The 22094-nt window shown below is 38.3% G+C and overlaps 1 protein-coding gene across 1 annotated transcript in view; it reads right to left on the bottom strand.

Moving 5' to 3' along the window:
* Nucleotides 1-22094, bottom strand: part of arhgef28a (Rho guanine nucleotide exchange factor (GEF) 28a) — a 77360-nt gene that overhangs the window by 38195 nt on the left and 17071 nt on the right. The window contains 7 exon segments of the mRNA XM_027178786.2: nucleotides 2548-2614; nucleotides 2931-2977; nucleotides 8169-8235; nucleotides 8405-8594; nucleotides 9661-9844; nucleotides 14903-15376; nucleotides 16234-16384. Of these exon segments, the coding sequence (XP_027034587.2) occupies nucleotides 2548-2614; nucleotides 2931-2977; nucleotides 8169-8235; nucleotides 8405-8594; nucleotides 9661-9844; nucleotides 14903-15376; nucleotides 16234-16384 (1180 nt within the window).

The following is a 22094-nucleotide window of genomic DNA, read 5'->3' as shown; positions in this document are numbered from 1 at the left end:
GACACCCTACACTCCCACGGTTTGGGTGCAGACTCCCAATCCCCTTTGGCCTGGCAGAGAGAAGCAAAAGAAGTTTTTTTTTTTTTTTAAGGTAAGATGTCCTGAAGAATCTGCAAGGTCAGCCAAGGTTTAGAAATCATTAACCGGCCATGCTAATAAAGTCCCAGGAGGGTCTGTGGACACGCAGGGGGCCAAGAAGACTCAAATTCCAACACACCATCCACACAATCCAGTACAATACTTCACAACACTGTTCTGTTAAATTTATACTCCAAACTCCAGGCAGTCATCAACGTAATGGAAGCGTCTGATGTTTCAATAGGACAAAAAAAAAAAGAAAAGAAACCGTAAGCATCAAAGCTGAGCTGAAATACATTCATCATCCTGTATACAAATGATTTGTGGAGTATAAAGTCTGGAAAAGTCTCTGGGAATTACAAATGTAGACGTGTAACAATAAGTCGAGGGACAGACACCGTCTGAGAAACGGTACCAATCTGTGATTATGTAGTAAACTAAACTTTTAAAGGTATTCAACGTTTATGTGTGTAAACGCTGCGAACCGGCCCTCGGCCTCCTTCTGGTCCAAAATCAACACGTTGATGGCTCAGGCAGACCCAGAGTCAAACATGCTGAAAGTAGATTAAAGCCGTGTGTGTGTGTTTGTACGAGTCTGGATAGTCTTCTCTGCATGTGGTGAACTTCCTGTCTTTTTGCTGAAAAGCCGCACGCTCTGCCATGCATATGCATTAGTGTTCTGTATCAGCTAACCTGTAAGATTTTGTGTGTGTGTGTGTGTGTGTGTGTGTGTGTGTGTGTGTGTAGACTGCATGCACACAAATCCCCAGAGGTTAAAGGTCTTTATGTGTCTTGATCACAATCCAGATCAAAAGATGAGATCAGTGTCTGAAAATGAGCAAAAAAATGTCCCCTGAGGAAAAGCAGAACTCCATGATGGGAAGTGAGACACGTGTACAGTGGCTAGAAGTAAGTGTGTGTGTGTGTGTGTGTGTGTGTGTGTGTGTGTGTGTGTGTGTGTGTGTGTGTGTGTGTGTGTGTGTGTGTGTGTGTGTGAGAATCCTGCGCAAAATTCCCCCTGTTGAACTTTCTCCGAACGTCCGACTCGAGCTCACGTTAACACCTTTGTCTTCAGCTCCTGTTTTCCTCTTCAGGTCGTGAGCGATTTTTTTATCCTCTCTTTTTTCACTCTGGTGAGAGATGTTTATGGTGCGAATAGCCGGAAGTGTGTGCTGTAACTCCTGTGCAAATGGTCTTCAGATGTCTGCCTCAGGTTTTAATCCTCACTTTTTTAAGAAGTCTTCATGGTGCGAGTTGTTCTGTGCAGGGACTCCAGTAAAGTTTTGGCTGAGCACTGAAGTCATGACTGCTTTATTCTCTCTCCTCCCTTAGCGTCTCTCCCTCTCCCTCTCTCTCTCTCTCTCTCTCTCTCTCTCTCTCTCTCTCTCTCTCTCTCTCTCTCTCTGACTCCCCCTTTTTCCGTGTTCTTGGATTACATTTTTATGTGGGACCAAATGCTACCCTAATAACAAAACATTATAAGATAAAAGAACATACTACCTCTAACAGAAACAAGGACAACAACAGCGAATTTCTGTGTTTGTGTGTAAATTCAAAACCTACTGTAGTCTCTCAGAAAGTAAGATGTTAGCGTACCCCCCTTCATTCTTACAGCCGTGACCCTGACAACTTATACAGTAGGAAGCATTTTACATTGCCACGGTGACAAACTCCTCCCACTCAGCATCCTCCTCCTTCTCTGTCCTGTTCCTGGTGCATGTAAGTATGACTAAGACTGTGTGTGTGTGTGTGTGTGTGTGTGTGTGTGTGTGTGTGTGTGTGTGTGTGTGTGTGTGTGTGTGTGTGTGTGTCTAGGAGGGAAAGAGAAAATGTATTTTACCACAGAGACCCTAGAATATGCCAATGGGTAAGTCAGCTAGTTTTTTTCCAGATGTGCAACAGTAAGAAAACTGTGTAATAAAACTTAATAATAATAAAAAGAAGAAGAGGAAGAAGAAGAAGAAAAAGAAGAAGAAGAGTAATAATAGTAATAATAGCAATCATAAATATACAGCCAAAGAGACCACTGTAAAGCAACACAAACAGATCTTAACTGTCAGATATGCAAATCCAACCATCTGTGCAATTAGACTGTAGGTGTTTGTGTGTGTGTGTGTGTGTGTGTGTGTGTGTGTGTGTGTGTGTGTGTGTGTGTGTGTGTGTGTGTGTTCGTTAAATACAATACCATATGAAACATTTTCATACTGTAGCTCTTCTTAAATGTTGTGTCAAGCCTGTGTCAGATCTAACCAATTAAATTGATTCACTGATGATCAGAGAATCAAGATTTTTCTAGTTTATGTTACTCCCTCTAATACAGAATTGCAGATTAGGAAAGGCTCGTCTTTTAATCCGGTTCTATACGACAACGCTACAATGGCGCGGGATCCCAAACCCTGGTGTGTTCTTAAGGAGCAGGGAGAGGAACCTTTGGTAGAGTGAAGCACAGAAGAATAGATCATTAGATACCTGAATTATACGTGGTGGGATTCTCTTCGTCTTCATCCAGAGAAAGAACAAGCTGTTCTTCAAAAACCTGAGGACAAAAAAAAAATGAGAGTTAATAAGCACACAAACACACACAGACACAAAAACTACAAATAATCCACAAATATATCTTTTTCTCCGTTGCTGCACTTTAATAGTCTACGATATTCTGTTGTATCTTGAACGCATCAGTTGTAAACACATCAGTTTAAACATTTCTGCTATCTTTTGCTTCAGGGAACAATATGTACAACAACTAAACACACTCACATGTAATGTTATTTCCAGAAACGTGATCATTCGGAAAATGTTTGCAAAACCGAACCGTCACACGAACACACAATGAGAAGCACTGAGGCACTTACACTGTTCAGCAGAACACAATCCTCTGCGTTTGTCCGGCTGCTCAGACCTGCAGGTGAGACATCCATCCGTGAAAAGACAGACACAAAATTGACTACGCTGTAAACTCTGTAAATTTGTATTCGATTTTTTTTCTTGCACTAATACAGATGCTCCATTCTATTATGTGTCTTCTAATGGATGATAAATACAGAAACGCATCTTAATTATACCCTGTAGATGCTGATAAACTGCCCAAGAGTCGAGCTTTCAGGTTACAGAGGATACTGATCCACACAGGCGCTGAAGTCACACAAACAGCTTGTGGATCGAAGGCAGAGCAGTAAAGCAGTGATCGCTATGGTAACCAATGACAGGAAGCTTGTGTGTGTTAAGTGCGTCAGGTAGCGAACCTTAAATCTGCTTAAAGCTTTCAACACCTGCCTTTTCACCCCTTTTTGTTGGCATGTAAACAAATTTCTCTTACCTAGTCATCAGAATACAGTCTTTTAGTTCTTCTTACACAATCAACACAAACAGTAAACCAAAACCATAAAGATGGCCCCTTCAAGATGGCAAAATGCTGCACAGGACATGAGGAAGAGACTAAGGTTTTGCATCAGGATTGGGACGCTGCAGGACACAACCCAAACTTGTGCGAGCAGAATTCCTTCTTTCATAAGGATGCATTTACAGCATCCTTAGTAAGTGCCTGATCAGGGTGAGTGGGTTTAATGGGTTTCAATTAGGTTGGCAGTTCATGTTAGAGGAAATAAATGCAGAAATAATAACTACAGAAGTGAGATTAAAAACAAAAACAGTCCTGGTTCAGGCTAGGGGTGCAAAATTCCTGAAAATTTTCACGGCTGGAAACTTTCCATGGGAATTAAGGGGAATTTATGGGATTAACTGGGAATTTACAAAATTGCAGTTTAGCCTATAACAGGGAACTTAAATTAAGTTGAAAAATACAATCTTGCAGGATAATCTTGGTTAAAACAACCAGATATGCTGCAATTTCAGCTGAATTTCTACCCTGCACATTTATCAATCCCAAGCACAAAGCACTTCACCTACTGCAGGGCTGTTCATGCCATACCCCCATAATGCACTGTGCATTCCGCCCTAACATATTACACATTGTTCCTTAAATCCTTCACACAAAATAATGTCAAATAATGTCCATCTTGGTGAGTATTTCCATCAAGTATTTACATATTACATAAAGTTATATTTCAAACTCCCTTCTGCTTTGTGTAACAAAATGATACCATTGTAAATACAAATACACTGACAGCAGACATAATAAAAAAACTGTCTAAAAAGACCATCCCCAACAACCAATCCCCCTTACTCGCCTCCGCCCCCTCCCAGGCTCTGACTACCACAGAAATATTGATTCCACAGGTTTGTATTTTTATTTATTTATTTTTATTTAATATATCCTATCTATAGTATGAAAGGTGATATAGCAAATACCAAAATGTGTTTATACAACATCTAGCCAGCCAGTAAATCAGATATGCTAAACGTAAGCTAGCACTATTCACTTCTGAGCCTGGTTCCTCTCAAGGTTTCTTCCACATATCATCTCAGGAAGTTTTTCCCTTGCCGCCGTCACCTCCAGCTTGCTTATTTGGGATCGGGATATATAGAAATCAGCATATTAGAATGATTTCTGGAGGATCATGTGACACTGTAGACTGATGTAATGGCTGATGAAAATTCAGCCTTGCATTACAGAAATACATTATATTGTAGAGTTGTTGTGCTCCTCATAATCCTTATAACCTCTTGTAATCTTTTCAGGATTCTTTGCTTAATAAAAGTACAATCTACAATTTAATATTTCACAATATTACTGCTTTTTTCTTTACCTTTGAAATAAATCAGGCTTAAATGAGCATAAGAGACTTCTTTTAGAAACATAAAAAAAAATTTAATTTGTCCAAACTTTTGACTGAATTATTGTATAAACTAGGTTATAGTCTGTTTTCGCAAGCATGCTGATTGAGGAGTATTTATTTAGCTAGCCTATTTATATTCATTTGCATCAACTGCATTAAATGTTTTTTGTTCCAAAATATTCCAATTGTTCAACTAATTATTTATATCCGTGCATTGCATTACATAAGTAGAATAGAACTATGCCACAAACACCACCAAAGGTCTGTATTAGATTGCATGCATGTCAGCTTATGTCCAAACTAAATGTTTATATTTATGTTTGTATATGATATATTTTATTACAGTATACAGTTTATATACATTTCCCCAAATTTAGAATTAATTTCCAGTAAATTACCAACTTGGAATATTTCCAAAATTCCCCAGATTAACTTCCCATGGAAAGTTTCTGGAAATTTACTGGAAATTTTCCGGCCCCCTTTCCAACCCTTGTTCAGGCTCATTATGCGTCGGTCAAACTTGTGCTCAGGTCTTCATCAATGAACATTTGAAGACTTCAGCAGGAAGCAATTAGTTTTTAAGTCTGTAAGTGGCATGTGGTAGCCTAGTGGTTAAGGTGTTGGGCTACAAATCGGAAGGTTATGAGTTCGATCCCGGGTCATCCAAGCTGCCACTGTTGTGCCACTGTGCAAGGCCCTTAACCCTCAGTTGCTCAATTGTATAAAAATGAGATAATGTAAGTGGCTCTGGATAAGGGTGTCTGCCAAATGCTGTAAATGTAATGAACTCAGATATGACACTGACCTATTAGTTCCAGAGGAGCTCTTGTTTACACAATTCCACTTGACTATAAACTGTTGTAGAAAGGACATTCTGTACATTTAAATTATTTAGTGTCCAGTGTCATGCAAATAAGGATGAGGTTCCATTCTGAGCCTGATTCCTATCAAGGTTTCTTCCTCGTATCATCTCAGAGTTTTTCCCTGCCATCTTCGCCTCTGGCTTTTTATTCAGATTTTCTTTCTGTTTCTATATTTCTATATAAGCTGGGGCAGTGGAAGCGCAAGTGGTTAGGGTTCTGTAATTCTGTTAATTGGACACCAAGCTACTGTTGGTCTCTTGAGCAAGGCCCTTAACCCTCACTGCTCCAGGGGTGCTGTATCATGGCTGACCCTGTGCTCTGACCCCAACCTCCAAATTTGGTGTGTGCAAAATACAAATTTCAGTGTGCTGTAATGTATAAGTGACAAAATAAGGCTGTGTCTTCTTGCGCTTTGAGACAATGTCAGTTCTTAGTTGTGTTTTAAATTCACACCATGCTGATGATTTAGGGTTTTAATCTGCATCCAAAGTGTTGTCCCACTTGAGCAGTACTTATTTTGGTTTGTCCTTGCCTGGAACATTTTCTGACAAATTTATTTGTTCAGTAAGTAACTAAAAATCCTGCACGCACAAGATATTGTTGTGTCCTTTGGGATTCCAGCCCTGATGCAAAACACAAGTCATAGCTAGAAAAAAAAAGGCTAAAAAAAGAAACTTCCTATTTGTAGAACAAACTATCAGATTGCTTCCGGCTGGAATCAAAATCTGCTTATTTGAGAATATACAATGAATTATTTATTGTTTCATTTTTTGCAAAAAAAAAAAATAAATAAATGTCCATCATTCACCCCAGCATATCAATATAATTCTATGGAAACAGTGATTCCTTTTAAGACAAAAGAATCTGCCCTCATATACTAGATATCTTTGGAAAACCCTGCAAGAGCCGGCTCACAAAGACTGTGTGTGTGTGTGTGTGTGTGTGTGTGTGTGTGTGTGTGTGTGTGTGTGTGTGTGTGTGTGTGTGTGTGTGTGTGTGTGTGCATGTGTGTGTGCGTGTGTGTGCGTGTGTGTGCGTGTGTGTGCGTGTGTGTGCGTGTGTGTGTGTGTGTGTGTGTGTGTGTGTGTGTGTGTGTGTGTGTGTATGTGTGTGTAAAATATAATCATCATCCCACATACTACCACAATGTCCTCTTGACTGAGCCAAGTTCACCCAATGTACTGTACCCTAACAACCCTGCTTGAACTAACTCGCAGTGACAAAAAAGGGGGAAGGGTAGAACAGAAGAAAGCAAGAGCACGAGAAAGAGGTCAATACTCGAGCAGTGAGAGAAAACGGCAAGCGGGAGCATTAAAACGCAAAAAAAAAATAAAGAAGCAAGGAACGTGAAACAGGGACGTGAAGAAAGAGCTGAAAGATGAGATGAGACAGTATAACAAACGAGAAAAGCAAGCAAAAGAAAGTGACCGGATAAGTACAAATGATTAAACACCACTAAGCGTTCCATGTTTGCAGTGTGTGCTGCCAAGTCTTTTTTGCTATGAGACTTTCAGTGCAATATCCAGATCCACTTCTGCACCCAAGTTTATTTATTTTTTCATTTGGTCGTCCGAGCCTTGTTCACGTCCGTTATCATGGTCATGTTTCTTACTCGTTCTGGGTTTAGACATTGTGAATTGGAAGAAAAAACATCGTATCTGCTGAGCTACTTTCACACAGAACTGTAGAACTTTACTGAATGCCATTAACAGCTATTCAGCTACAAAGAGCTACAGTACAGACCGACACTGAAGAACACATTCAGTTTCACTGCATCAATCAACAAACCATCAAAGAGGCCATGAATGAATCATCTAGATCTCATTAGCCCAAAAAGATAATTACCAAAATGTCCAAGCAAATCATTGTATAATGCAGGGCTGTCAAGTGTCACGCATTGAGAGTGACAGTCACGTATTTTGGTCTTTTGTCACGTTCTTCCGCCACACATCGTATTTCTCATGCAGAAAAACCTTTTGACTATTTATCATATATTTGATATGCTGCAGTGCCCAAAATGTATCTGGCAGGAATCAAGCGTGTCTCCCCTGGAGCTCTTAGTCGAGCCTGACACTTATCAATCAATCAAAAAAAGAGAGGCTACACAATAGCCAATCAGAAAGTAGCACTATCTGGGTCAAATTTAACGCAGCAACCAATGAAAAAAAAACACACAGACACACACACACACAAATTAATAAATGGAAATTAAACAAATACTTTGCATTTGGTTAAATTGTGGCCAGTGATCCTTACCAAACACAACTCCACCATTATTATTATTATTATTATTAATTTATTTATTTATTTATTTGATGTCATGCATGCATGTCTTCAAAACTTGAGAGCCCTGATAATGTGTATAATAGAATGTCAATTGAAAAATTAACTACACTACAACAGAACTACAGTGTCAGTTTTTAATATATTAATCTCCATGAAGGGTGCCAACAAATCTGAAGGAGATTTCTAACTAAGTTCACTGACTCACCTCCATCACTGGCGTCATCTGTCTGGTTCGGTCTGCTTTTCTCTTCCACCTCAGTGAGAACAGCCTCCTACAACCCAGCACACAGTAATACAGTATTTGTAGCTCCTTGTGTTTCACTAGTCTCAAAGATTTATGATTGTTGGTAACAAACAATTCTAATGAATTGCTAATTGTTCCGAAGCAGACATCCTTATGTGTGTAAATCATCAGCGCAGCACAATGCGGTACACACTCACCTGGACGTAGCTTTCTACATATCCTTGTTTTTCCCTATAGAGCTGGATGCTCCTCTGGGGATCAAAATAAACTGTGTGTTTGACCGTCAGGACGAAGGAATTGGTTAAAGGGTACGACCTGAAGAGGTGTGATTCATCAGCCCAGATTTGGGACATCCACACTGGTCTCTCCTCTCTGCAAGCTAAAAGGCTGAACAGAACAATCGCATAAACGATTAGATAAAATAAACCTTATATCTGGTCAGGGAGCTCCCAGGTACTATGATCAGCTCCCAAGTATATTTAAAAAAAAAAAAAAAGCATTTCTTTTATTAATAAGTTGAAAGTAAAAAACATGAAAAAACTGGCCAGGAGGCTTTTCATGATTAACTATTGTGTGCATGTGTAACTCCGAGTTCCACAGCAGTGAGAATTGTCCATCATTAACGTTGGTATAAAAATATATCCAATCCAAGAGTAGGAGTGACTTTCCTGACGACAAGAGCAATAAAACTACTTTAAAGATAGAATTACAACCAACAAGAGTTTTCATTCATTTGGTCTATAGACCTGTACACACATATACTGTATGCTTTTTAAATAGCTCATGCTAGATTTCATCCCCCTAATGCTCTTCAGGTATTTTGAAATGTGCTATAGATTTGTCCTTTCAGTCACAAGAACATTAAGGAGCTCAAGCCCAGATGTTTAATGAGGATGTCTGGGGTGCAGTCAGTGTTTCAGTTCATCCTCAAGGTGCTCAGCAGTTTGGGGTTGAGGTCAGGACAGTTCTTCCACTGTAACCATGTAAACCATGCCTTCCTGGAGCTGGCTTTGTGCACAGGTGTATTGTCGGTGCTCGAACGTGTATTGTAGTGCGAGCTTCCTACTTTGTGACAACAGTTTGAGGAAGGTCCTAATATGGGTGTGATAGTCAGATGTCCACATACAAATAGGCATATAATGTATCTCTATTTTTTATGTGAAGATCAATAACATGCAAGTTAAATCTGTAATATGATTTGCGATGAAGTGTATTGACTTGCCAGTATTTAATTGTTATAAATTAAATATTGTACACTTTCCCATAAACTGAAAAACAATAAGATCTGAGTGGAAAAACCTGGGTTTATTGTTTTACTCATTTTTTCTTAAGCAAGACTAGAAATGTGCTCATAGCAAGAAAAAAATTCCATAGGTTGATTTCTTTAAAACCTCACATAGATATTTATGTCTTATTTTTAGAAGAAAAAAAAAACCTTATAAGTGTGACTCACTTGGATAAAGCACTTATAATTGCTGCATTGCCTCTGCTCTGGGCCAGTTCAGCAGGAGTGTGTCCTTCCTCATTGGGCAGTGTTGCCATTTCCTGACCCCCAGACTGATGAAGGTAGAAGAGTGTGAGGTGATACAGACCTAAACGCACAGCTATGTGCAGAGGGGTCTCAGTGTGGTGGAAAGCTGAAAGAACAACAATATGAGAACATGTTAAAAAATTAAATAAATAAATAAAATTCATTTAAAAAAATCACTAATAGTGGATGACACATTAGTTGTTGAGCAGAAAACATAATGTTAACTTTGAGGTAAGAAAGTTTTTGGAAAAAACAAATAAAATCCTTCATTAGCTCTGGCAGCAAAGCTGTTCTGGGGCTGTATGGGGTAAAACAAGATGATATAACATATAGATGTATATACTGTACTAATGAAAGTCTCTTAGGGCATTTTCACATAATATAATCACTTCTGTGCTCATTAAGTGAAGAGGCTCATAATCTGCTCTAATTTGGCTCGAATGTGGAATTCCCTGTCATGTTTATTTAGGTTTACAAAATGTTATCATTTATCAGTCAAGCAGTGAAAAACTGTGGCATTTCAAATCTCCTCCTGCAGAAGTACTGCAAAAAAGATATTCTCAAATAGAGGAGCCTTGAAGACATGATGCCTGAGATAATTATACTGAACCCATCCACAGAAAGTCAAGATTTAAGCATCAATAATCATAAAACTCTCCTCTGCCTCACAAATGAAGAACCAATCCAGTCGCTTGACATTACATTTACGGCATTTAGCAGATGCCCTTATCCAGAGCGACTTCAATTTAAATCATATACACAGCTGTGCAACTGAAGGTTAAGGGCCTTGTTCAGGGGTCCAGCAGTGGCAGTTTGTGGCTTTGGGATTCAAACTCATGACCATCCAATAGGTAGTCCAATGCCTTAACCACTACACTACAACATCCAACACACAACTGAGATCACTACAATCAATCCCCAGTCTACCATTTTCAACAGAACCAGTGATCTGTTCTCTGCACTCTGGATCCAAAACAGCTTTGACACATCAACAAAATACTGACCACTCAAAGCAAACTGCACCAAGCCTATGAAAATAACTGCAAGTGTGAAAACGCCTCAGTAAGGTATTGCTGGCAGAAGAGCTTTCATACACCTTTGCTTAGATTCACTCATGAACCGAGATCTTAGGAAATGTACTCTGAAGGAATGAACACAAAAACTGGGACTTCAGTAAGTTGCTCTGGACTTCGTTAAGGGTGTCTGTCAAATGCCATAAATGTAAATATCTGATCACGTCCTGTGTTTACATTTCCATTCATTTAAATGACATATCTCACTATTGTATGAGCATCAAGCATCGTGTGTGCTGCTCGACTGGTTCTACCATCTCTCAGGGTAAGAGGCAAGTATACTACAAGACTCGTGGTGGCGTGAACTTCCCCTAGGGGTCCGGACAGCTGAGTCACTGGCTATTTTCAAAGTTTGAAGACCTACTTATTCAGGAAACAATTCAACTAGCACTTCTTTTCCTATCTTCTGCATTTATAAAAATAAAAAAAATAAAAAACTTTGAAACTTTCATTGTAACTTTGAACAATGTTTTAAACTCATGGTATCTTAAGTATGTAACCTAGTGAACCAGAATTAATGTATCCAATTATGCACTTATGTACATCGCTCTGGATAAGGGAGTCTGACAAATGCTGTAAATGTAAAATGTAAATATGCTTTTGAAAACAATTTCCAATTCTACTACAGTATATACAAGCACTTCAATTATTATAATTAGACAGTGGGAATTAACCATCCTTCCATTCTCTACACAACTTACCGTACTGGTTGATAGGGAACTTGGAGTCTATTGCAGGAGACTAAGGGCACAAGGCAGGGTACACCCTAGACAGGATGTCAATCAACTACCAGGCACATTCGTGAACTCACACACACGTTCACACACTTTGGACAATTTAGAGATACCAATCTGCCTACAACACATGTCTTTGCCCTGTAGGAGGAAACCAGAGTACCTGAAGGAAACCCCTGAGGCACAGGAAAAACATGCAAACTCCACAAACACATGGCAGAGGCAGGGATCAAACCCTCAACCCTGTTGGTGTGAGGCAGGCAAATGTGTGAGGCAAACTACTAAGCCACCGTGCCATCCAATGGAAATTATGCTCTTCTTAAAATTATGCCAAGATTTCAAAATCTCGTCTGAAATAAGGATGTCAATGACAAAGAATATACAAAAAAAAAATTGTACCACTTCAAATATAGAATGTCTATAGTGCATCTCTGTTGATGTTTCATTCATCCTCTTAGTTTTAACGATGCATTTTAATTTTAAATGAATATTTATAGGCAATTACATGTTCATAGAGAATCAGCAGAAAGCTTTCTCGTGTTTTGCTTTATAATATGTTTAGATTATTAGGTAAAATAATTCGATCAAGCAAAGTAATATAATTTTATTAGATGTTTTGTTCAATAATGATGGAATATGTGCCCAAATTACATGTATCGTTAATGTCTAGTGATAAACCTTAATACTGTTTTTTTTTTTTTTAAATTAAGAAAAAGGTAGACTGCTACATACTTCTGCCAAAATCAACAGTAACAGACAACAATGTACATATTGTTTAAATCCAGAAATGTTTCTACTGAACAAATGCCACTGAATAAGAAGGTTAATGGGTGAGACAAAGGCTGAAAGGTGTTAGTGAATTTTACTGATATGTTTTGCCAGGAGAAGAATATTAGCAACCCATCTGTGTAGTTTAAAAAAGCATGTTCCTGTTCTCTTTTTAGGTTAGGACAAATCAAAAATCAATCAAAAATTAGATCAAAAATCAATACTATTAGTGTTCTAGGTGTAGCTGTATGTTTAAAAAGTGGAAAATGAAACAAAGCCGAGATCTCACTGAGGTTCATTTCAAGTTCGTTTAAAATTGAACTTTGATAAATAAAGTTCTAATTCTACTATGACTACATAGTCACGATTAAGACTTCTTAACTAGCACACTATATGCTGTTACATTACATTTGTTAGCTTTAATGGCTAATAAATCAGATATAAAACTGGAATGAACATGTTAATAATGTTTGATGCTAGAACACGTTTTTAATTAAACAGAATATTTCTGAAAAAGTGACTGAAGACAACAACAAGGACAGAATAATGATGTCCATAAATCTGTTTTAAACCAAATTGCATTCATCTTAAACTAAGCTGTAATGTAAGCCACAAGTCACACTATGTCTAAGAACATTCAGCAGTGTACAGAATCCAGTGTCTGAAGGAGTGTTATTTTCCCAGTGAGTGGTGACTAAGACTAATGGGTGACTAAGACTAATGCCATTTCTATTCCCAGGTTGTTAACTAAGCATATTTCCAAAACATCACTTCAAAAAACGGCCTGGTGAGTTTACACATCAATAACTCACACAAACACACGCAAAATACATACACACACACACACACACACACACACTCCTGCGGTGAGCAGGTGCAGTGCTGACGTTGCTAATGTTTTTCCCTGTAGCAGCAATTGCACAGGGATATCTGCTTGGGAAAAACTTTATTCGGTCATGATGAAGGGAAAACTTCCCACAGCAAACACATCAACATGTTTTGTAATTCAATCTGTGATTTGGCTTCACAAACCACACAAGGTGTGTACCTTGGTAACTACTGGGTTAAAGTAAACACTGTTTAATGCTGACTTGGGATAAAACAAAAATGGGAAAGATAAAAGGTCGGATTAAAAGAAAGTAAAATTTTTATAGGTCATGTCATTATAGTTAATTTTATCATAAAAATTAAAAAGAAAAGAAAAAAAAGACATTTCTTTAGAGTACATGTAATGCGAGATATGGTGAAAAGCTGTTTAAGCTGTTAGCACTGCATATCAGGGTTGCATTTCTGCTAAACAGGTAGAAATTCGCTTAAGAGACGAGCAATTAATCCTTCATTAGCACTAAATAAATACTTGGATGATTTAAGTTAGTCTTTAAATTCTATCAAACCTAGGGCTGTACACATAAACACATCGGGTTTTTTTTCAAAGATGAATAAAACAGTTGCTTTCTCTTCACCTCGATTTAAGCACACCCTAATATGCTAATGTACTAGATTACAAAGCAGCACTAGTACTGCTTCTGTGCAAACATCATATAGAGGAAAAAAAGTCTAATCTTCAGACAACACAGGATTCAAAATCACTTTCGTGCTACAGAGTATTGACATCGCACACTCTCCCGAGTCCCTTGAAGGGTTGCCAGGTTCCCATTGGTTTTACCAAAATGAATTAGGTTTGAAACAGGAGTGAAGTGGAAAAAAAAAGAATTTGGTTAAATGAAAGAAAAAAAATGGTGTCCATTTCCTAATGCATTTGACAATGGCATTTTTGGGTCACACCTCTGAAAACATGGTTAAAGGGTTATTGATCAGTTAATTTTGCTCATACTTTGCTCAATGCATAGTATTGTTGTTGCCAGATATTTTCGTTTCAAAATATTCCAACTGTTTTCTGTTCAAATAGTTTTGTGGGCTGAAATTTAGGTGCATCTCTAATAAATATAGTGGCTTTATCTATATACCTGTCAAATGCTAGTCAAATCAAACATACATTAATGGATTTTATTTCACATTCATCAACTCAAGAATATTTGCCGTCTACTACGAGAGGTCGTGTTTGTCACCACGTCAAACAAGGCGAGATGAGACAAGACAAGACGACCAGACAAAACATTATTTACTAGTGAGATGGGGAAGGGAGTTGTATAAGAAAACACAAAACACCTCCTCACGAGTCAATTTTTCAAGCTTCACACCTCTGCTGTCATTCTTGGGCTGATAAATCAAGTCTATATCAAGCTCCGGGTCATGCAACAACCCTCTAGATATTTCCAGAGTTTATTCTGCAAATCTCTACCTGCTGGTTTTGCTTTATATAACAACTGTTACATTCCAGGTTTATAACGTCCCGAGGTGGCCTGAGGTCAAATTCAAAGGGTTCTGCAGCACCAATACCACCAAAAAAAGCTGTTCTGTCTAGGGATGTTAAATATTCCCAGAGAGGAACAAATAACAAAAAAGATATAAATAAATGAATGAATGAATGAATTAATTACATTAAAAATACTCAGAATTGTTTTCAGTTTCGATCTCTATCCAGAAAACAGTCAAGGCTAATGAAATGTACCAGTGTAATGCTCTTACCTTGTGATTCCTGTGACTTTTGGTTGCTCCACTCCAGCAGCGAGAACATGTTAGAAACTGCTTGTGTGATTTTCACATCAACCGCACTGCATGGCTCCAGTTTGAATCCTTCACCAGGATCAGGTTCACAACATTCAGGAGTTTCCTCTGAATTGTGACTCCCTGATTCTTTTTTCATTTTATTGAGTCTTAAACTTTCTCCATCTAGTGTTGATATGCCATGCTGTTCATTCATATCTGAACTGTCCTGCTCCGGCTGGATACTGTCTCCTGGACAAAATTTTCTCTGGATGTCTACATGTGTGCTTGTTGTAAAGTTATCAGGGTCAGATATGAGGAGATCAGCCACTTCCTGTATAGTGTCCCGTTTGTACTCCAGTGAGAGTTCCTCTGACATCAGGGTTGGCTGATTGCAGCTGCTGCTCTCATCCCAGCAGTACAACTGCACTGAGACCTTTTCTGCCACATTGTGACCTTTAATAAAAAGAAAAGGAAACTTTAATAGATCTATTTTTTTTTTATTAAAATTATCTTGCTCAATAGATAGTTCATTAATATCCACAAAGATATTCAGTGTGATAGCTACATTTTCCTAGCAAATATTTGAATTTCCTGTGTTGCTTTTATTTTGTACTGTATTGAGCAAACATAGCTATTGTTTAATATTGTAGTTGCTCATGTGGTGCAACATCAGTAGTCGCTGGTCAAAGGCAAAATAAGTCTAATGCATTGAGAATCACTGTCACTATTTTAAATACTGGAAGGTGGTACTTCAGCTGTCACATACACTACTGAAAGCAACTAGCTTGTCACCACCATAAATTTATAAGCTTTTAAAGAGAAAAACAATGTTGTTGGAGCGAATCAACTGAGCCACGTATATTTATTTTGGCACAGTTTTTACGCCAGATGCCTTTCCTGGCACAGACTGGCTAGGTTGGTTCCTGTATGAATCCTGAATTGAACACAAGCCATGATAGTGAAAGCACACGATTTTTAGCTTCTTAGAAATTAGAAAGAAAATTTAATATGGTTGAAAATTCCACACCAATATTTTTACCTTTCTGTAATTGGATACCATGCAGTATGTAGTGCAAGTAGCAAGAAACCATTCCTGTCACTAGAACTGGCATGCACTATACACGATATACAAAGCATTTCATATACTGTACCTCTGTGTGAGGGAGTCATTATCATGTTTGAAGAACATGCATGTTATGAATATTATACAATGTTGTCTGGTCATTTTTTTTTAAAAGTGCTGATTCTGGGGGTGAACGAGGAGCAATATAAAATTTTGGCTGTAATTATGGTAGGCCCATAAGTCCTACCAGGTATGGTGAAGCTCAGTAAATGGCTCTTTTCCTTCCTCTGAGCTGTGGTGACATGGTGGATCTGCGAGCCTTTTAATAATACATAGTACTCAGCTTTTTCCTGAACAGACCAAGGATCCTGCAGCACTGCACACACTTCCACCTGACCCTGAAAGACAAGAGGAAAGAGAGGAAAAAAAATCTAAAAACATGTTTCCTTCTCTTCGCTGTATTTATGGTCTTTTAAGATACATTTATAAGGTCACAGATGTCTGGCCTACACTTGGACTGCACATGTCACAGCTTTAAGTTAAATCGTTGTTTATGATTTCGTTTAACACAGAGACTTTACACTTGCTACAAAACAAAATTTATATAATTTATAACTGTTCTCTGTGTGTGTGTGTGTGTGTGTGTGTGTGTGTGTGTGTGTGTGTGTGTGTGTGTGTGTGTGTGTGTGTGTGTGTGTGTGTGTGTGTGTGTGTGTGTGTGTGTGTGTGTGTGTGAGTAACACCACACAAAAATGTGTATTGTAAATGTGATTGCACATGAGGAAAATAATCAACGTTAAACAGAAAATAGAATATAGCCCTCACTTTATGTGATATGTCTTGGCAGGTAGCTTGGACCACTGTGTTGTAATTCCACACATGCAGAAAATGGATCATAATTGATAAAGCAGAGCTCTTAATTCTTACCATTTACCCATATATCCACAGGAATCATGTTTACTATAGAATTGTAACAAGCTTGAAACAACTGTAAGAACTCTTACCTTGCTTGCATTGTGCCCCTACATTCTGATCAACATGTGCATTCAATCCAGATTTTTTTAAACTCATAATTCAGACCTCTGAATTTGATCAAAGACACGGCTGGTAAAAAGGGAGGTAAACATTACTGCAGACTGAGAGAGGTTTGTGCAAGACAAGGCTCTTTTCACTTTCCCCCATGTCCTGCATAAAACCCTCTTTTGATTTTTTTTAAGCTACTTCTACAGCCGTCTCTCTCACTTCCTGTCATTTAAGGGGCCCCTTTGCTATAACGGTGAATAGTAAGTAGAACCTTCATAAAAGGGTAAAGAAGTTTGTTAGGTATGGGAATGGATAAAGAGTGAGGACTTTCCTCTTTCTGCATCTCAGCCCTTCACAGAGAGATGAATGGCAAGCCTGGGATTCTCAGTGCTCTCTTTCCCCATGACACCATTCCCAGCACGTCCCACATTATGGTACTACGGTCACCTCGTATTGCTAAAACAATTTTCACACCTTTATCTACTTTATGAGAGCCAGGATTTTCAAACTATTCCATACTTGTAATACTGTACTCTGTGCTATTTCGACAGTTTTCTTTTTAACTAAGGAAGAGAGAGATGATTACCCAGTCCACCTGAAAAACCATCACACTGTCAGCAATGAGCTGTGCCATGATCGCCGAGTTAAATCCAGCATCAACAAAATCTCACTAATTCTAATTCAGTAATAAAGATCCATCTCAGAAACGGTGCGTGTGACGCAGGAATATACCCTGGACAATTCTGCCAGTCGATCACAGAGTTATACAGACCATCACATTCCATCACAGCCCGATAAAGTAAATAACAGCCTATCACATTCCAATACAAACCACCACAGTCCAATATTGGCAATTATATTCCCTCACAGTCCAATACAGACCATCATATTCCATCACAGTCCACTACAGTCCAATACAGCCCAACACTGTCCATCTTAATTCCATTACAGTCCAACATATTCCATAACAGTCCAGTACTGTCCATAGCATATCATTACAGTCAACCACAGTCCATCACAGTCCACCACAGTCCATTAAAAGCAACACAGTCAATCTACATCACATTCTATTACAGCCTGCCACAGTCCATCTCAAAGGAAGGAAGGAAGGAAGGAAGGAAGGAAGGAAGGAAGGAAGGAAGGAAGGAAGGAACAAGCATATAGTTGCTAAATCTCAGGCTGTACACAGTCTGATCATTTTACTCCTGTCTGGATAGACATGTCTAGTAGAAAACATTTTGACCGATGTCTTTGGCACTTTTATTCTTTGAATGTTAAGATACTTCAATTATCATGAACTAAACATCATCTCTCAAATATTTAGTTCCTGTTGTTTGCATCACTATTTTGGAATATTTCAACAGCAGCTCTAGTCATAAACCTGACCTGGTCTCATACTTACAAACTTATAATAATTCACTTAATTAATTATGTATAAAGATACCATTCATGTTAATGGATTAATGTCTTATGCGGTTTGTTTTATTTGAGAACGTGTTTGAATGAGATGAAACACGCACTAATTGAGCTGGCAAACTCATTGTCAGGAGTATTCAGTGACTTCCCACACCACTTTTCATTACATTTTCATTACTCGGTTTGCAGTAGCCAAGTAGAAATGAAAAACCTTTAATAAAGTCTTCCTCAGTGATGAAGGTCTTGTAACATTAAAACTACAACTTCTACACATCAACAGGTCAAATCTGGTATTGCAACAAACCAGTATGGATATAAATATTTCTGGCTACACAGATATATTTAAAATACTAAAATGTTAAGAAGAAAAGACGCTAAATGAAATGTTAATAAATGTTGACCTCATGTCTTTGACAGGACAAGTCACATGAGCTCAAAATAATGAAGAGAGTATTTTTACTACCCTGCCCTAAATAAATGAAGATAGTCAGATCCATAAATCTTTTTGTCACAGACAAAGCTTTATATAGTTTGAAATTAAACTCAGCGTGATGGCAATTGCATCCAAATCAGATGAACAGTAAATTTCAGACTTTTTACATGTGGCCTCCTCTTTTCCAGTGAATTAAACATTCTACGTCTCAGCTGTCCCATGGCCAGGTTTGTATTACTCCTTCATTATCTCACAGTTGAGGGAGTAGATTAAAGGTAGATCATTGTGTGACATTTGCATGTGTAATCTGTTGCTATTAAACTCTTAATATGAAGTCCACTGAGCAGTGACTACACTGGTTTGAGTTGACAGGAAGACTGTTAGAACTAAACAAACCTCTATCTAACCTGATCCAACAAATCTAACCTCTTTATTACTGCACAAACACAAAAACGCTCAGGCAGATGGGCTTCAAATTTAGACAATTGCATCAACTTTAACAAGAATCGGAGGCTAGGTTGGGCCTAGACTCACACAAATTTGACAATTGCCTCGCCTTTCTATTTCTAAAAAATCATGCAGATATAGAGCAAGAGCTTCAGATAATCTTCCTATCAGAAATCCAAATGAAGAAAAATTGTGATCTCTGTGAGGTCGATTGTGAAATGGATGTTGGTATGTTGGAACCAGAACTGTTTGGATTAAGTATTTGATCTAATAGTGCTTTTATTTCCTGAGGGCGTTTTGACCAACTTTGACTTCAACTCATTAGTGCCCATCATTTGAGACGTTTCCCATCCAAGTCACAGCCTGTTTAACCTCCTTCCTTACAGGAACATTCATTGCAGAACCAGAAGTATAAGGGCCAGCTTCTTCCTCACAACCATTAAGCTCCTGATCTCTACACTACACTGTTAGTCCAGTGATGTTTTACTGCCTTATTTATTTACTGTATATAGTTTAATTATATAAGCAACCTGTACTAGAAACCTAGAAACAAATAAAATAGGGGAAATAAATAAATAACCCGGTCTTTTTACAGGCTTCAATTGTCAAGTTTCTGTGCTCATTACAGCATCAGATTTGTGTTGTTGGCTGACAGCAGTGGTCTTTTTTGCTGTTGTAACCATCCACCCAAAGGTTTGTTGTTATCCATTTTGAGTTGCTTTTCTGATTACTGCAACTGTAATGAGCGCTTGAATTACTATAGACTTCCTGACTGCTCTGAGCAGTCTGGTCATTCACTGAGCTCTCACATCATCCAGGTTGGTTTAATTGATTATTAATTGCTTATTGCAAGCTGAATTGATTGGTAGAGCCCACAATTAACACTGCACAGTCAGAACAAAAACCAAGCAATGGGCCTTGTTTAGGGAGGTAAGAAAGGAACCTCCAGCCACTCCAGAAGAGCTTTAAAAGTCCTGTAAAGAAACAGGTGAACATGCTGAACAGATAACCATCTCTGAGGCTTGTGGGAAAAACAGAAGCCAGTGTTGTGTATAAGGCATATGAAGGTATAAAAGGCTTTGGAAATCATGTCATGGCACTGCACATCCCCTGGCTAATACATCTCTCCAGGGAAAAATAGTTGTAACAGAGTGATGCTATGGGTGTTGTTCTCAGCAGTAGGGACAGGGTGACTAGAAGCATATGAATGCAGCCAAATGATCTTTTAATAAATCCTCCTCCAGAGCACATGCAAACTCAGACTGGGGTGACAGTACAATATTCAACACAACAATGACCCTAAGCACACAGCTAAAACAAAAAACACACTAGAGTGGCTTTTGGGTCCCTGAAAGTCCTTCAGAGGCCAAGTCATAACCCAGATTAAACCCCATTCATCATCTGTGTTGCAAAGTCTGAAGATGTTCACAGACGCTTCCCATTAAATCTGACAAAGCCTGACAAGATCTGGCATGAATGATGGGATAAACTGTCCAAATCCAGGTGTGCAATGCTTGTAGAGACAAATCCAACAAGACTTGCAGCTGTAATTTGTGCCAAAGGGGATTTTTTACAAAGAACTGATAAATACTTTCGAAAAGAAGTTTGCACTTTTTTTAATTAACTTTGAAAAAAAAAAAAGTTTCACATCGTTCATGGATATAATTGCCATGTTTACCCATCAATTTACACTTAGATGTCCCGTAATAACAATCACATCCCCAACACAGAGGTTTGAATACTTTTTGAAACCACAGTATTGATCTTATCGTGTTAACATGTTAATAATATCATGAAATCACAAATCAGATAAAACCTTCTTAGTTGAAATCGCAATTAAAGTTGAAGTTATAGGCATACTCCGGTTAAAGGCATACTCCGGTTTGGTTATGTAATGGAGTCCTGAAATGCCCTCAGAATTATGTAATATGTCTGTTAGCATCGCTATACAGAACCATGTTCAGAAAAAGATCCAATTCACAAGTTTTGTCTTCAAAGTTACATAAAATGTCAATGTTACTTCATTGGCAGTCTCTCACAGGGCCAGCAATGCTGTGCTGCAGGGCTCAAATCTCAACGCACTAATGGTGAGGTAAATTTTTGTTTTTCCAATATTTGTAAGTAAGTGTTTGAAATTAGGAATTGCCTGAGAAGTAGAGCATAAACAAATCTCTTCCTAATTATATCAAAATGAAATATAAATAAAAGTCTTGAGACTGATTTGCTTGATGCCCCAAGAGCAGAAAAAAGTGTTTTCACTGCCGCTTGAATGCCAGACACACTAGTTTATTCTCGATGATGCATATTAACGATGACATTTTGATTTCATGTTGCAGGTGGGAGCTCTGACCACGCTGAAGCCAGTTCTCCTCAAGCTAAAGCGGTCATCCACAGAGAAACCACACTTTTCACTATAGTGGAAAGCTGGGAGAAGAGAAGCCTGTTTAAAAAAAACCTGTCTCTATGGCTAAGACCTGCTAACAGCTAATCCTCACAAGCAGTCCCAGCCCCTCATTCGGCAGTCGAGAATCATTTAGATCAGTAATGCTTTAAAGGCTTTGGAGACATCTAACCCAAACAGGTTTTATCCCACTTCAACAGAGTGTATAAACGTCCATATTACAGCTCCAAAAGATTTCCCTTTGCTAAATATTTTGAACATAAACATAAAAATGGACATTTGTATATGAATAGATATGTTTAACAAAGCCAACATCCTTTCTCTATATATCTTTTTTTTAATCCTGCATTTGAAGGCTCTTAAAAATGTTCCAGACCCGTACTCTAAT

The sequence above is a fragment of the Tachysurus fulvidraco genome, chromosome 26, assembly GCF_022655615.1.
Source record: "Tachysurus fulvidraco isolate hzauxx_2018 chromosome 26, HZAU_PFXX_2.0, whole genome shotgun sequence".
Classification (NCBI taxonomy): domain Eukaryota; kingdom Metazoa; phylum Chordata; class Actinopteri; order Siluriformes; family Bagridae; genus Tachysurus; species Tachysurus fulvidraco.
The sequence above is the reverse complement of the archived record's forward strand: the minus strand, read 5'-3'. Positions and strand labels throughout refer to the sequence as shown.